Genomic DNA, 13,664 nt, shown 5'->3' with positions numbered 1-13,664 from the left:
GAATTGTATTTGAAGGCTTTTGCTGATTGGGATTATACCTTTTGTATTGATTAAAGGAGATCTACAACAGGATATTACATATTCTTGGGTGATTCCTTTATTTCATGGAGAATCAAGAAACAAACCACAGTGCTTTGATCTTCTGCAAAGAAAGAATATCGAGCTATGGTAGTATGTGATTTAACTTGATTTGTTGCTCTCTTAAAGGATTTCAAGATTGATCATTCTAAGTTTGCCTTGTTATTTTGTGACGATCAAGTTGAATTACACATTGATTCTAATCCAACTTTTCATGTGTTAAGGACATATTTTATGTAATTGGCTAATCCTTTGACGAAATGCACTTTACTTGTAATTTGGTAGATCTAGGTTGACGGATCTCCATGAAGTGGGCCTGACAGGTCCATGTCCGAGGGCCGATAGAGGGCAAGCCCAATTGTGCAAAGGTTTGTTATGGACAGATCCTACATAAACAGATGCGACAGAAGCCCTAGATGGAAATACTTGCGACACACGCTTAACCACCACAGGATCCCAAGGCAAATAGGAATTCTAGCACAAAGAGGATTCTGAAAGATGCGCGCATTAATGAATATCTTCTCTATAAGGAAATGTCTTGTCCATCACGTTTGGGACTATTCAAGATGATTCCTATAAGGAAAAGACTTCTACACCAAGGAGGAGAGGTCAACCTTCTACTATTATAAAAGCCACAATACCCTCACAAATCAAGATACGCATAATTTACCCTTCTCTAGCACTTTAGAATTGCGAGAATAGTTCTAACTTGACCTTCGGAGGGTATTCGGCCGGCACCATACCAGTGCTCTCTGTTAAGTCTTCTCTCTTTTCTGTGCAGGTATCGTTACGAGCGTGCGAAGATCGTGTAGCTCACTAATGATATTTACGGCATCATCAGTTGGTGCCGTCTGTGGAAAAGTGTGAGACTTATAAGCCATAACAAACGCTTCCTAGACTAAGAGTTGCATGGTTCTTACTCGCTCAATGGCGACCACCACCAATAACATTCAGGGAGACGAGCCATGCCCAACCGCTCTCAAGAGACAAGTACAGACCCTGACCACGGCTGTGGAGCGCCTCACCAGACAAAACCAAACCCTAGAAGAACAACTGCGACAGAAGAACGTGGTGATAGGAAACCAAGAGGAAGATCAAGAAGGGGCCAATGCTGACCACAGGAAATGGTGATTCGTTGGTTTCGAAAGCGTCAAGAAATTGAGAACAAGGAGCAGGATCAGTACAAGGAGGCTGCCCGTACCCTTAATAAGGAGGTGACGGCTATCACTGAGAAACTGAAGGAGGAATCTTGCCTCCAAGAGAAGGCGTAGAAAGCCAAGGAAAGCTTAGAGACAGAGCTAACGACCCGTCGTGAGCAGTCGAAGACAGCCAAGGCTGACGCCATAGCAGAGTTCAGGGCTTCCTAGCCCTTTATTGATGCATGCGCTGTATACTACGGTGACGGGTTTGACGACTGCCTGAAGCAAGTTAGGTCTGTTGACCCAAACCTTGATTTGTCCAAGATCATCATGGATGATCCAATGCCGACAACTCCTGCAGGAGGCAACACTGTTAGTGAAGAGTCCGACGATTCCACTCATGCAGAGGAGCAGATTCCTAGGGACGATGGTGTGGTTATTGCTCAACCTGTTCCTGATGGTGTCGTCGCCCTTTTATTTCCGTCTGCTGAAGACCTTCCTACCAAAGATGTTGAGAACTCATCTGCTTTGGATGCTCCTTCTACTTAGTCTTTTTAGAATTTTTAACTTTTATGTACCTCGTCTTATTTTCAAACAAGAGTGGGTGCCCTCTTGGTTTTGGGCTTAACTATAAACATTTTCCCCCTTTTTATGGGTTTTTATCTAATACTTCATTATATCTGTTGCTTTTAGTCTCGCTACTTTGAGTATACTTTTGGTTTCTAATGTTTTTATCTGTCTGCCTTAGCATACGTATTAGGATTCACCCGTCCCCTCGAAGACTTGGGGAACCCATCTACTTGGGTGGACCCATCCCTTCTAAGGACTTAATGTTTTCAAAGCCTCCCTTAGGCTGAACTCATCCACTTGTGGACTTAGTATTTATCCCATCCTTTTAAGGACTTAGGCCCTGTTTGGTTTAGAGCTAACTCATTCTCAGTTCTCTGTTTTCAGTTCTCATTACTCAAACTCAATTCTCAAAACCCATTTTCACTCAAAATTTGCAAAATAATGTTTAGACTCAGTTCTTAGTTACCTATTTCTACCACTTTTCCCCAAACCCGTGGGCCCCACCACTGACACTGTGTCTGTTGCTACCCGCGTCTCGTTATTAATGAAAAACCCACTTCTTCCACTTTTTCTCAGTTCTGCTTTACTTCTCCCACTTCTTCTTCTTTACTTCTCCAGACTGAAAGAGTCACTGTGTTCTGCCTCTTGCCTCTCGCCTCCCACATCGATGCACGCCAACATCAAAATAGGTATTTTCTCTAACGCTCTTCGCTCTGTCTCTCTGTCTCCATTGCTCTGTTTCGATCCGTTTTTTCATCTCTTGCTTTTGTCAATTTTTGAGAGATTGTTTTTGTGTAAAGACAGGAGCAATGATTTCAACGCCAAAGTTTCATCTTCCAAATTAGCCGTGAGGAGCAACCCAGCTTTGAGGGGCCCTTTGGTGTATGTTTGCTCTTTTACTTGTTATTTTCTTAGCTGGTAATATTGTTATCGTGAGTTTTTTGTGCATGTCTTTGTGGCGATTGTGATTTGAAACTTTTATTATGGTAATGATCTGATTTACAATCATATTGTGCATATTTTGCAATTTGACAGTCACCCATTTTTTTTCAATTCATTTTTTCAAGGGAAAATGAGCTGGGATCTTTGATTTACTATTAGAACAAAAGAGGGTTCTTTGTTATTCTCCTAAAAGGTGACATTTTTTAGACACACTAAGAGTGACAATCTCCATCTGTTTGTTTAATGTCTCAAACTTTCAACGTGCACTCTATTTGTGGACTAGTTGCTCCTTTGGTTCAAAAAATTTATAAATATTAATTTCCTTTCAAGTTCTGAGAGAATTGTGAATGATTACCTGCTTACGATGCATAATATGTACCATTCAAAATGCATCATTTGTAAGGCTTAATTCTGTATGCGCTCATGGTTCTTGATTACTAGATATCATCCAAATATTGATAATCAGCGTTACATAATATTTTGACATTAATTCTATATTATGTTCGTTAGTTTTTGAAATCTTAGATTGCTATAAATTTTTTTTTTTGAATGGATCTTCTATCAAATTTTGGGTAGTATAACATGTAATAAAAATGCATGTAATAACATGTAATAAAAATTCTTGTGGAGAAAAGGAGTGAGAAGGAAAGTAATAGTTCACCAAACAAGGTATATATCATAAGGTGTGATAGTGTAATCCAAATTTCTACCCAAAAAAAAAAAAAAATAGTGTAATCCAAACAACTGAAAATGCATTTTTATTACATGTTATACTACCCAAAATTATGGCAGTGGGCATTGCATTGTTCTGTTATATGCAATGTGAGTTGGATGGATCTTCTATCAAATTTCTATGCATTCTTCTGTGATATGCATTTCATTTCAGTAATAGCTTGTAAGAGTTAAATTTGATTTGGCATATAATGAGATCAGTGTATCCTCTAACAAGCTTGTTTTTTTTTTGTCCAAAGGAATTTTGAGAGGTGAGGAGGAGGATGGAGCGGTGATTTTGGATGTACATTGTCTTTTGGATTCATAAGAAAAAGAGTGGAGAGTGTATTGGTATCTTAGGTTGAATCAAGTTAGGAGTGGATATACATTGTCTTTATTAACATATTTTATCCTCCTTAAGCCCAAACTCCCATTCTCTTTTGATTTACATAAACTACTTGGAGAACCTATTACTGTGGATTTGGATTGCTTTACTCATGCTTGTATAGAATGTTTGTATAGAATGTTTCAAGTATTCTTGTATTTGTGATTGATATAGAGGCAGGTTCTTACCAATGTCAGAAACAAGTAATTATTTCTCCAGTACTAGTGGGCATCTGTGTGACCTAGACCATTGCACCCTTAGGACATCCCTGAAACTTCATACTTTTGGTAGGAGGTTTTATGGCTGTCGCTACTGGTCACCAGTAAGTACCACATCCAAAATTAGTAAAACATTGATTATGTGCATTAAGTCACCAATTTGTTGAAATGCTATTTAATTGCTTTATTTGATTGTACAGGGTGATGACCGTGCATGTAAGTTCTTCAAATGGTTGGACACCAACACTTGCACGCGTGGCGCAGCAACAGCACCTATTGTGTTAGCAAAATTCCGAAGATTGGAGCACGAGGTGGAACTTGTTAATGAAGAGTTGAAGCAAGCACGTGCAATGGGAGAAGCTCCAAAATGAAAGGTTGAAAGAGCCAAGGTTGCGCACAGGATTTCCGAAGAGAAAGCGGAGAAGTTCAAGATAGCTCTAATAATATCATGGGTGATGTTTGGAGTACTACTTATTTTGTCTACTAGGTTTGAGGATGTTAGAAGCAGGCAAATGTATTTGCCTGGATGAGTTGGTTATGTGCGTAATAAGCTAGAATTGTATTGTGAAAATTGGAGATCATTTGTATTGTAATGGTACAACTTCATGTACCAATTTTTTTATTGTAAGTATAAACATTTATGGTATGTATGACATTGTACTTTTATAAATCTTCCTTCCAAGTTTTTCCTATGCTCAATTATTTTACCCCATGCCATGGAAGTCTCACAATGCTTTTATCCATTGATTTGTATATATATTCTTGTATTGATTCTCTATTGCCTACCTTCTTTTGTATTTTGGATGCATTTAGCTGTAGTTTTAGTGCTTGTGATTGGATAATTGAGAACAGATGGTGGCTGATATAAGCTGTAGCAAATTTCAGTTTTTCACTTTAACTGATGTGAGTCAGGGAAGAACATTGGCAACATCCCTGCCTTACAGGTGGGAAGATTAAGAGAAATTATTTAGTGGGACTAGTAGAAGCTTAGGGGATGAGAAGAAATTAAATTATTTTATTATGTGCATTATCCATTCATCTTAGATGCACTCATGCACAGATTTAAATATAAATTATTTTGTGTCATCTTTTGTGTCCTTGAATATAAATAAATTTGTTTATAAAAAAATTAACATGATATTCATTGACCCTGTAGCTAATAGTTGAAATTCTTGAAATCCATCTTTTCCAAAATATTGCGAAAAGGAAGTACATACAATTGCATATAAGCATGTTTACCTGTACTTACATTACCAATAGGTATTAGATACACCTATTTTTACATTGCCAAAAGGAATTACATCGGAAATGTCCATGGGTTATTGACATTAAGCCATAACATGTAACCATTGTTCATAGTTAATGTAAATTTACAAAAAGATGCATCATAATATCTAAAAGAATACATCATGTATCTAAGGGACTTCTAGTCACAGTACCTAACTTTATACAAAAGTCGCCACAAAAAGCCATAGGCGGAGGTAATAACTCTATACAACAAGTCCCAACAAAAAGCGGTGAATTTGTATACGTGCCCACCATCAACCCCGTCGTCATGCGTACTCCTCCCACATGCGAGCAGTCACATCATCCCTAAACTCACCCATTGCCCTCTTCGCCACATCAGACATCTCCCTCACATGCCTCCTTTCAGCACTTGCACTTGATTCAGGAGAATTCCCATTGTTCCCAGCTTGTACATCATCTCTATTAACGTCAAGGTTCTCCCATAAGTTAAACATTTCATCTCTACGATTATTGATACGTATAAAATTGTGTAATGCACAACAAGCAGAAACAACCAAATGTTGCCGAAATTCCTTATAGTTTGCCATACAACTCAAGATGGGAAAGCAAGCCTTAAGGACTCCAAAGCTCCTCTCAATTACCATGTGCAATGAAGAGTGTCTATAGTTAAACAACTCTTTCCCCGATGCCGGTTGCCTATTGCTCCTCTTAAATTCCTGAGCATGATATCGGGTGGCCTTGTGTGGTGGAAGAAACGATGCACCAATGGGGTACCCTGAATCAACCAAGTAATAGGACCCTACAAGAATAGCATATCTCAATTAGTAATAGGTGCATGTTTTATATATATATACAAGAATTACTAAATGGCATTAGCATTACATTCAAAACCAGCACATAATATTTGATTTTAATAAGACAAAAGCAACAACATTCAAAACCAACACATAATATTAGGACATCAAGACAGAACCGATCAAACCATAGTTTAAAAAAGTGAAGCAACAAATAAATCCTTATATCAGTAATCAACCTAGATATGCATAATTGTATGAAAACTTTACTTCCTATGGCAAAACAAGGCTAGTTAACATCACTTCTTCTGCAGAAAAATAGGAAACAAATAACGTGACAATAAACTAGACCAGAATAGAGTGCAGTATTGTACCAATTCTCATTATCAAATATCTATGAAAGTTCTAGCTTTTACTAAAACTACAAAAACAAAAGCAACACCCTACGGAACTTGTGGGATAGAAAAATACTATTTCTCTAATCCTAATAACTTCAATCAGTGATGGGAATAACAGCTTTGCTCCTTCAAGTGCAAACAACCAAACAAACATTCCAGTAGCACACATTGTGGTAATTTCTACAAAAATCCAATATACTAACATGGAATCACATCAAGGAGAACATGGAATCAGCAAGTATGCTTGAAAATTAAAAAGAAAAAAGAAAAAAAGCTTGGGAGAACAAGAAATCAGCAAGTATATGCTATACCAGGGGGGAAATTCCTAAATTGAAAACATGCTTACTAAAAACTAGCATAATTGAAGAAGATGGCAAATAAAAATTAAAATCTTCAAGCATTTTGCATTGTACCATAGGAATAAACTCCGACATAGCAAAGGTAGCAAATGAATTACACAAAGATATTAAAGCAAAACAGGTGACATGCAATATCCAAGAGGAACGAGCCACATCATATGAAACGTCCCTCTTCAATTGCAATTTCACAATTCTATATGATGCCAAACATATAGTGTTCTGCATTCCTATATTCTGCATAGCAAAACTCACTCATAACAAAACTTTACTTCTCACAATAGAAAAACATTGCCTTCCCATGTTCAAAGTTTTGCATTAAAGATATTCAAAGTTAGGAATATCCATAAACTGAAACAGTAAGCAACTAAAGATTCTTGACCACAATTCTACATTCTATCAACCTATTAAACTAAACCAGCTTCCATTTAATGGCATTTCCCCAATTAGAAAGTAAAGTAGCTCTCTCTCCACAAGAACAAATATGCAATCAAATCACCTCGTAACACTAATATTTACATACATGATACACCATAAATGAAATACCATATTATACGACTTCCACTCCATTAAAATTACAAAATTTACATAACAAATACCAACTAGACAAAGCTAAAAACTTCCCAAATTTCTTAAATTGACAATACTGATAAGAAAATAAACAAACCAATTACACCTCATACCTGATCATGGTTGACATCATCATCATATTTTTAGTGAAACATACGCCTTTTTTTTTAGTTAAATAAATTTGGCCAATCGTTGATAATTATTGCACATTTTGAATCTGTGCCTCTATTAAACTACTAAAATTTCTGGAATGAAACTTTTAGGACCTAAAATTTTTGGTCTCTATTGCTATTTGGGCCTCTATTAAAGAATTCACTATGTCAACAATCAAACACTAGGACATTTTTTTTTTTGAAGTCTACTATGTTGAAAACCCTTAAATAGGGTAAGCTAGATAAAAGTTAAAAGGGGAAAAAAACAAAGAACTATGCTATAGGCCACGTCCTTCAGAGGGAGAAAGATTTTGAAAGAAGAGAAATGCATGATGATTAACATAAACTTTCAGCACCTACAGAAAAGGTCAACAAGCATTAAATATTACACAAGTATTCTAAAAAAATCCCCATATAAATCAAATGACAGATGGTAAAGGAATATGAAAAAAAAAAAAAAAAAACTTTACATCAAAAGCTGTTCATTATTTGGGACACAACAAAAAGCAAAATAGAAACGCACTAGTCAACAAAACCTTATAATGCAGAATTATAATGCAGAATGCAGAATTATAGTGCAGAATGCAGAATTAGAAATGCAGAATGCAAAATTATAGTGCAGAATGCAGAATTATAGTGCAGAATGCAGAATGCATGTCACGCCCCAAACCCGATACTCGGATTTGTAACCATGACCGGCATGCTAATATCAAGCCTAAACCTGATATTAACAAGAACCACTTAACTTTTACAAAACTTCTACCAAAAGCTTTCTTTTTCTTTTTAATCTTTGTTTCTTTACTTAAATTATATAACCTTTTACTTGACATTCAGAGCATCTACATTGTACTCCAAGGAATAACATAATCCACCAATCATTTTATTTCCACACTTTTACATAATACATCGCTTGATACTTTAAAATATACACTTTCATTAGATCCTAAAATAAACAATGCTACAAATCTAAACATCATATTGCTAGTTTAGGATCTATACATAAAAAACTAAACCAGCTCCTTCCAAAACTCGACTAAGGCTCCCTCTGCTCCAAAATAACACCTGCTAACTGAAAGAGTGGAAGGGGTGAGCTACACAGCTCAGTAAAGGTAAGATATATGAGAATTCAATAAGGATGCATGTAACCAAATCATTTCATTTTATGAATATTCGAACAGGAGAACATCTTTTCATGCATAGTACTTTATACTATTCATAATAATAGCTTATACGCTCATCATAGGAAATAATTGTTCTCCTTTTTCTTATCGGTTTAAAATTACTAAAACCTTTCGGATTAAACTTCTTTCACTTCCTACAAAGTCGCCATACATATATTCTCATTACAATATAATTATTTTAACTTAAATCAGATAATTGGCAACTCTGTATTAAGCTAGAAACATCTTGACTAATAAGAAAACTTTTCTTTATAAACTTCTTCTCATAGAATACTACAACTTTCATGATCATAAAACTTAACGTTTCATAAAAACATTTATCTGATAACTTTTAAACATAACTTGTACTTTCATCAGAAACTTTACCTTTATAGCATATCAGAATTTTCAGAAACTTTTATCTTTAATGAACAGCTTTTCTTTTCATTAGAAACTTCTTCTTGCCATGAGAGTTTTCACTTTTCGCAATGCATTTAAACAAAATAATTCTCTCATGATTAATAACATAACATAGCTGTTCATAAATAATTTATTGGTTAGCCCGTATCTGATAAGTCTGTACTTATTTGGGAGGCTTCTAGCACCACGGTGCTAGGCATCCAGCATTCCCCACAATGCCAGGTATTCCCGGGATCACATCATCATAATACATATCTTCCAACCATGGGGGTAGGTTGGCTTCCCCCACAAGTTGGCCGTAACCAACAAGGGGCGGGTACAGCAGAGCCAGTCCCACTTAATGGCCAAATCATATAACATTTTCCATGGAAAGCTAGTAATTAACCCCTACTAGCAGAGTTCAGATCACCAGAGGACATAACCCGAAAACATTTTATACTTTACATCATACTGCAATTTCTTATTTTGCATAACATTTGATAATAATAGCATTTTCATTCTTTTCATTAAACATCATGTTCGTGGAATCAATAATAGCATCAATATGCTTAAATCATATACATAAGTTTTTCGAAAACTCACGAACATAACTTTGTCAGAATAATGATTACATGCCATATCTCTAATCAAAAACATTTTAATGCATAATATACTTTAAAATAACCTCATGACTTACCAAATGCTCATATAACTTATCCCTTACCTGAAAGCAGAGAAACCGAGAGCCTAAAGTCGAAGGAGCTTAGACTTGGACACTGGTAACACCTAAACCATAAATCGAAGCTTATTACTATCCATAATTTCCTTGTCATAGACTTACACAATCAACTCAAAGCCTATTTCTTAGAATTAAGGAAATCCTAACCCCACCTCAACGAGGTTCCCACAAACAAAAATTACATTCATATGATAACATACAACACGTCGGGCAAAACAGCTTCATACATACAACCGTCTCATGGTTTAGAACCCCTTCCTTTGAGTACTAAACCTCAAAACAAGTTACACAAAATTAATCTATGATCGAGACATACCAAAAGATAAGCATATTAAATTATAGCTCAAAACATTCACCCTAACTTGATAATTAAATCCACAAAGTTAGGCATGTCCCTTACTATTCACTGTTCTATTCCAGCAGCATAGGCTCCATTTGTAAAATACAAACGGGCTGCTCAAACACATCCAATTGTCATGAAATTTTACAGAACTACTCTGTATGTCCAGTATATACCATAAAAATTTCGGAGTCAAAGCACAAACCCATGATTTATTAAAAATCACACAAGACGGCATACTCAAATCTGTCCTGACAGAATTTCATGCAATTTATAAATTAAACCATTATTTTTATGTTCATCCAAATGCTGTGAGACCAATTCAATAACAACCACAAGTGTCTTAGGTTTCATATGAATTATCCCTAGCATCCAAATTCACTATATACAATTTAATACATAATTTAACATGCATGAACACAGAATCTGTCACAGTGACAGCTTCAGTACATATTCTTATAAAATCATCAACAAATAGCAATAGGCCTTAATTTAATTTGGGTATTTTTATATCTATAATTAACACACTAAAATATGTTATCAAACATTAAATAAACCATAATATCATCAAATATTCAAATCACTAAAACAGAATCATGTTTCAGCCTTTAAAATCAGGATAGAGGTTAAAGAGGTAGAAATAAACAAATGAAGTTTTGATTACTTACCCACAACAATTTGAAGCTGAAACCTTAGGGTTAATTGTTTAATTTCTTCTTTAGAGAGGAATATATTGTGTTGGTGAGAGAGGGAGAGCTGCCGTGTAGAAGCAACAAAAGAAGAGAGAAAGAAGAACAAAGAAAGAGGAAAAAGGAGTAGAGAAAGAGGGGCTGGACTTCTGATCTGATGCAGCCAAGAAAATAAGAAAAGTGTGATGACTTTTGGGGCAGAAAAATCAGATGAGGTAAGTGGAAATTGTGGTGGATACGTGTATGGCTAGGGAAAGAAATATCCCACCCACTTTCCACTTTCTTGCATTCACACAACTTTCTTGCATTCACACTTAGTTTTTTCTTTGCATTCACACTCATTTACAAATAATAATATCACTCTACACACACACACATATATATCCTTACCTTTATAAAGTTATACCCATCACATTAAAATGGCATACATGTTCTATAATATCTCATGCATCATACATAGTTAAAACACCAACAACTATATATATATATATATATATATATCTATATCTCATGTATCATGCTTAATTAAAATACTAACTATGTATGTAATAACTTAACCCACTTAATATATTTTTGCACATACTAAATATATATTTATAATACAAATAACCATTTCAATTATTTATAATCTTTACAATTCTATTCAATGACATTATAAAATAATATGTTTATTAAATACTCTTATATTAATTTTTGTAAGTAAGTGGCTTAAAATATTAATAATACTTAACCACTTAAACACATAGTTTAATTATAAAAATTAGGTCGGGGTGTTACAATGCAGAATTATAGTGCAGAATGCAAAATTATAAGTGCAGAATGCAGAATTATAATGCAAAATGCAGAACATCTTTTGCAGAATGCATAATGCAGAATGCAGAATTTGTTGTGAGCAGATTAGGCACGTGTAAAAACGCAGAATTAGTATAGAACAGAACATAACAAAATGCAGAATTAGAACAGAAAATAACAAAAAACATAATGAAAAAATAGCAAACAGAACTCAGAACTAGAACAGAACAGAATTCAGCACAGAAAAAATTAGGACAGAACAACAATATGAATAGAATTCAAAATTAGATCAGAACAAAATATAAAACATACTAGAATTCAAAATTACAACAAAATAGAATGAAAAAACAGCAAACAACAAATAAAACTAGAACATAACATAATTTGGCACAGAAAAAATTAGGATAGAACAACAATATGAACAGAATTCAGAATTAGATCAATAGCAAACAGATCAACAACATGAAGACGCATAGCTTCCGGTGGCCATGGGAATCCATGCTTCGAATCTTTAATAGCTTCTTCGAAGACCTTTGAGTCGTGGGCGCTTCCCTCCCAACCAGAGTGGACATATGTGAACTTCATATCATGGTCGTATGCGCACATAACGTTGGTTGTAATCAAGCTCTTGTGACTTCTACAAGGCTGGGTTCTCTCACTTGGAGGCCGAGCACTAATATGCGTTCCATCAATAGCTCCTATGCTTCTCTACATTGAAGAGAGCCAATTATTTGTAAACAACATCTCTATATGTGAATGAAGGAATACAAAATAGTAATATGTGTGAACATACTCATTGAAAGAATTGTATTATGAATTGATTTACCTCAAACCAAGGGTAGTATTTGTTATTCAACCACATATGCTCTGGAAGGCCTACCACGTTTGGATCGGGCTTGATTAAATGTTGGCCATAGGTGTGGACAGCCCGCAACACCCTACGAAACTTGCGGCTGACAGTTTCAGTGGAATGTTAGAATCTGTCACCCACAGGTCGCATCCGAGGATTATGGCCGATAATGTACAAGAATATTGCAACAGCCTCCTACACGTCCACAAGCCCCTTCCCTTCCTTCAAGTACCCATGCTATTTCAACTCATCCACCAAATGATAGAACAAGTCCAATGTCATGCGGAACATGTCATGACAATTGGTAGGATTGCCATCCCTCACTTCAGCCATGTAGTCTTTCCCACTCAAAATGCTAGTACGCATTGGGTGCTTGTCATAATGCCGTTGGAAATAAGCCACCATCTCACCAATAAATGGAAATACAATCCAAAACTCTTCCTCCTCGTTGTCATAGTCTGAATCTGTGTCTACACCAATTTCCATGTCATCATCACAGTCACTGACATCCATGTCATGATCACAGTCACTGACATCCATATCATCACTGCATCCAGAACTCTTCATGTCATCATCGTCAGAGTCAAAGTAAGCATCATCAAAATCGAAGGTCCAGAATGGATCATTGGGAGAGACCATTCTACCCTATACTCTACAAAAACCAATGCATCAGTACCAATTCATTGCAATATGTAAACTAACAAAAGGAATAATAAGTGGTATTGAAGATGCTGCAATAATGTTAGCACAACTCTCCTTATAATGTAAGTACTAAAAAACAATTACCATAGAAATGATACAATACTAAAAAAAACACCCAGTACATAACAACAATTACCAAACCCACATACTAATGTAAATTGCATCAAGTAGAGATCACCAAGTGAGAAAGCTCACATACTAACATATGCTAATCATGTCAAATCCACATGCATAGTTCACAACAATTGTCATTACAACAAAAACAGCTTTAAGTAAAAGTGTTCAGCTGAACAAGGCAAATACAACCAAAAGTCCAAGATCGTCTACGCACACACATAAAGTCCTTACAAGCTACATAAGTGATTCACATCCGAATCACAATAATCCATACAAAATAGAAATAAGAAGTCTCCATTAATTTTTTGGGTTATG

At 35.5% G+C, this 13,664-nt stretch overlaps 2 protein-coding genes across 2 annotated transcripts; one reads left to right on the top strand and one right to left on the bottom strand.

Annotated features, from left to right (window-relative positions):
• Positions 1–3,706: 3,706 nt before the first annotated feature.
• LOC115994139 lies at positions 3,707–4,631 on the top strand. The gene is made up of 2 exons (XM_031118183.1): positions 3,707–4,147; positions 4,244–4,631. Exons 1-2 carry the CDS (start codon positions 4,016–4,018, stop codon positions 4,412–4,414), a joined length of 303 nt encoding a protein of 100 aa, XP_030974043.1. The 5' UTR covers positions 3,707–4,015; the 3' UTR covers positions 4,415–4,631.
• A 657-nt stretch (positions 4,632–5,288) lies between these two features.
• LOC115949963 lies at positions 5,289–13,169 on the bottom strand. The gene is made up of 4 exons (XM_031067222.1): positions 12,855–13,169; positions 12,104–12,388; positions 10,868–11,135; positions 5,289–6,090 (listed from the first exon to the last, which is right to left on the bottom strand). The coding sequence occupies exons 1-4, from the start codon at positions 13,167–13,169 to the stop codon at positions 5,597–5,599; spliced, it is 1,362 nt and encodes a 453-aa protein (XP_030923082.1). The 3' UTR covers positions 5,289–5,596.
• Between the last annotated feature and the right edge of the window lie 495 nt (positions 13,170–13,664).

This window comes from Quercus lobata, chromosome 6 (genome assembly GCF_001633185.2).
Source record: "Quercus lobata isolate SW786 chromosome 6, ValleyOak3.0 Primary Assembly, whole genome shotgun sequence".
NCBI lineage: Eukaryota > Viridiplantae > Streptophyta > Magnoliopsida > Fagales > Fagaceae > Quercus > Quercus lobata.
The sequence above is the reverse complement of the archived record's forward strand: the minus strand, read 5'-3'. Positions and strand labels throughout refer to the sequence as shown.

What these genes read in the sequence shown, in the direction of transcription:
- LOC115994139 (XM_031118183.1), top strand. Translation starts at nt 4,016, where the DNA reads ATGTCAGAAACAAGTAATTATTTCTCCAGTACTAGTGGGCATCTGTGT. An exon ending in GCTGTCGCTACTGGTCACCA is followed by an intron (nt 4,148 to 4,243) that starts GTAAGTACCACA and finishes TTGATTGTACAG; the next exon opens with GGTGATGACCGTGCATGTAA.
- LOC115949963 (XM_031067222.1), bottom strand. Translation starts at nt 13,169, where the DNA reads ATGGTCTCTCCCAATGATCCATTCTGGACCTTCGATTTTGATGATGCT. An exon ending in GGAAAGACTACATGGCTGAA is followed by an intron (nt 12,389 to 12,854) that starts GTGAGGGATGGC and finishes TCTTCAATGTAG; the next exon opens with AGAAGCATAGGAGCTATTGA. An exon ending in TTGATCTAATTCTGAATTCT is followed by an intron (nt 11,136 to 12,103) that starts GTTCATATTGTT and finishes TTCTTTCCCTAG; the next exon opens with CCATACACGTATCCACCACA.